The sequence below is a fragment of the Cantharellus anzutake genome (assembly GCF_015039405.1).
Source record: "Cantharellus anzutake strain C23 chromosome Unknown EI90scaffold_11, whole genome shotgun sequence".
Classification (NCBI taxonomy): domain Eukaryota; kingdom Fungi; phylum Basidiomycota; class Agaricomycetes; order Cantharellales; family Hydnaceae; genus Cantharellus; species Cantharellus anzutake.
In genome coordinates, this window is record NW_024066961.1 from 300,121 (window position 1) to 302,889 (window position 2,769).

At 48.9% G+C, this 2,769-nt stretch overlaps 1 protein-coding gene across 1 annotated transcript; it reads left to right on the top strand.

Annotated features, from left to right (window-relative positions):
* Positions 1–2,103: 2,103 nt before the first annotated feature.
* On the top strand, positions 2,104–2,522 carry EI90DRAFT_3119586 (uncharacterized protein; the record flags this gene model as incomplete). Its single annotated transcript, XM_039063222.1, has 3 exons — positions 2,104–2,152; positions 2,216–2,262; positions 2,322–2,522. 3 exons carry the CDS (start codon positions 2,104–2,106, stop codon positions 2,520–2,522), a joined length of 297 nt encoding a protein of 98 aa, XP_038919115.1.
* Positions 2,523–2,769: the final 247 nt, after the last annotated feature.

The following is a 2,769-nucleotide window of genomic DNA, read 5'->3' on the forward strand; positions in this document are numbered from 1 at the left end:
AAGAGGTCCTAGGAGCGTCCGGTGTGCGGGGGTCGTCCGGTGTGTCCGGGTTCGGGCGCGTTACACTGCAGCCAGGTCAATGGTACATTGATACAAAGGAAGTCGTCCGTGTGATAAGAAAGGAATAAAGAGGAGAGAGAATAGAAAAGAAGGAGAGGAAGGAAGGGAAGGGAGAAAAGGGGAAGAGGGGGGAGGTCGGGAGGAGTGGATGGTGGGGCACCGGGTTAGGTGGGGCCGGGTCAGGCGGGCGTGCCCTGACAATGGTATCTCTTTCTTATCTACAGGGGAGAGGGTCACAAGCAGCAATGACCCCGAGAGTCTTCATTGTTTCAATGATACCCCAAATACTTGAAGCTCCAGGCTCGGATACTGTCAGGGCACGCCCGCCTGACCCGGCCCCACCCAGCCCCACTTCACCCGGTACCCCGCCACCCAGTCCTCCCCTACCTCCTTCCCCCTTCTTCTTTCTTTCTTCCTCCATTCCACTCTCTCTTTACTTGTCTCACCTTCTCTTTATTTTCTCTTTATTCTACACGGACGACCTTTCCTTGTATCAATGTACCATTGACCCACCTGCAGCGCGCTCATGACACGCCCAGCCCAGGCGCCTCGGGCGACCCCCGCTATGTCCAGCTTGCGCACCCACAGTGGACGCCCTCGGGATCTCCCACGGGGACACCCGGGTGACTACGGCTGTATGCGAGGATGATGTGGCACCCATCATGTGACCTAAGCCGCATGTATATAAACATACCTGAAGTGGGAACCGAAGAAGTAGCCTTCTTCTCACCCTTTTCCACTTCAGGTAAGTAACATAGTATCCCCTTTTAATAATAATAACACCCTTTTCCACTTCAGTCTAAGTGGCCAGGGACTGCCTCCTGAGCCAGGCCCGCCAGTACGCACGCCCGCTCCACACCCTGCGAGGCTTCTAGTGTCGGGCGTCTCACCCGGGCCTCCTCTACCCCGGACGCGTCCCTGACAGATACTCATGGTGATGTGCTGCTTTTCAACAACATCTTACTCTACCGGGACATGCTCCTGTATCGGGAGTTTAGGACCAGCATTAAGGATGGCGATGTGGGGAGAACATTTGAAGTAATAAAGGTTAGTATTTTGGGTTTTTTTCCCACATTCATTGTTAACTTGTCAGCAGGATAGTGGCTTTGTATCTGTCAGGGACGTGTCCAGGGTGGAGGGGGCCCGGATGTAATGCCTGGCAGAAGGACCCTCTTGGGGTGCGAAGTGAGCATGTGTGCTGATGGGCCCAATGTGGGACTGCAGTCCCTGGCCACTTAGACTGAAGTGGAAAATGTGAATTGTCATTAAAAGGGAGAACTACACTACTTACCTGAAGTGGAAAATGGTTACTTCTTCAGTTCCCACTTCAGGTACATTTATGTACATGCGGCTTGGGTCACATGATGGGTGCCACATCATCCTCGGAGAGAGCCGCAGCCATCTGGGTGTCCCTGTGGGGGATCCTGAGAGCGTCCACTGCAGGCACTGTAGGAGAAATAACGGTCACACTATGGAAACCCATTATGGAAATATGCCAGATAAATGCAAAATTCAAAGTCGTGTTTATAATAGGAAATGTAGATGTCTCACAAACGGACCCAATGAAAGTAATTACAGGGAAAACTACCCATAAACGACGGAGATATGACCAAAACTCTCGGAAAACAAGGACAACGTTTAAAAGGCAAGCGCGAAGAACAAGCAGTAACGACCGAGACGAGCTTGATAGCCCATTAGAAAGGAAGGGATCTAATCTTAATCCACCCAAATTTTCATAATAAAAGGATGACACATCAATGAGATATCCAATAACGGGAAGAGTGACATCAAAGGTCTGGGCTCAGGGAAAAGACGATGTTTACGTAGGATCCATATTCAAAACACACAACCAAATTCACACAGAAATTATGATAAATAGGAAACTATAGTTATGCCAATTTTTGTCAGAGTACACCCACTTCCGGCTACTTCCAGCCTACTTACCATCATGATCTGATTCCATGATCTATGATCACCAAGATTCAATGATCCATGATCCCTGTACAGCCTTATGATCTGATCCCACTCCAAGATCCATGTTCCATGTTCCATGATCCAACACAGCCAGACAAACCTGGATCATTGATTGTTGGTATGTACAGTGCCTCATAGATTAGCTGTGTGTGTGGGCTACAGTATATTACACCCTGAGTAGCGAGCAGGAAGACCAGCTTTCTTCTCTCATTTCCCCTTGCTGCTCAGGTATGTTGTACATAGTAACATAGTGGCTGGAATACAACTCATTTCCCCTCGCTGCTCAGCTGGAGCCTGTGTCGCCTAGCACACCTCGCAGTTCTCCTATTGAGACCGACCCAGACCTTCCTAGTCTTACCTCCACTTCCACTGGATCTCTTGACCTTAGCTCCGAGCAGCTCGGTATCCTGACAATTTTCAGCTCAAATGGTCCAGCCATTGTGAAGTTATACCAACGACAGGAATATAGAAATCCGCATCATGTTTAAAGACACATGAGGGTGGTGATGCAAAGGGAACTGGCTGTTGGAACCAAGATCCGCACTTTGGCAGATTGCGAAGACCAATTTCCATCCAAATAAGGAAGACCCCAGTCAAAACAAAGCACAGAAAGTACAAAACAACCTTAGATCATGAGGGAAAAATCTGAAATAAATCACGGAAGCCTGTATAAAGGATACAAACACCTGAGCATACCATAAATCCCAAACAATTAAACAGAAATGGTGCCCGCAT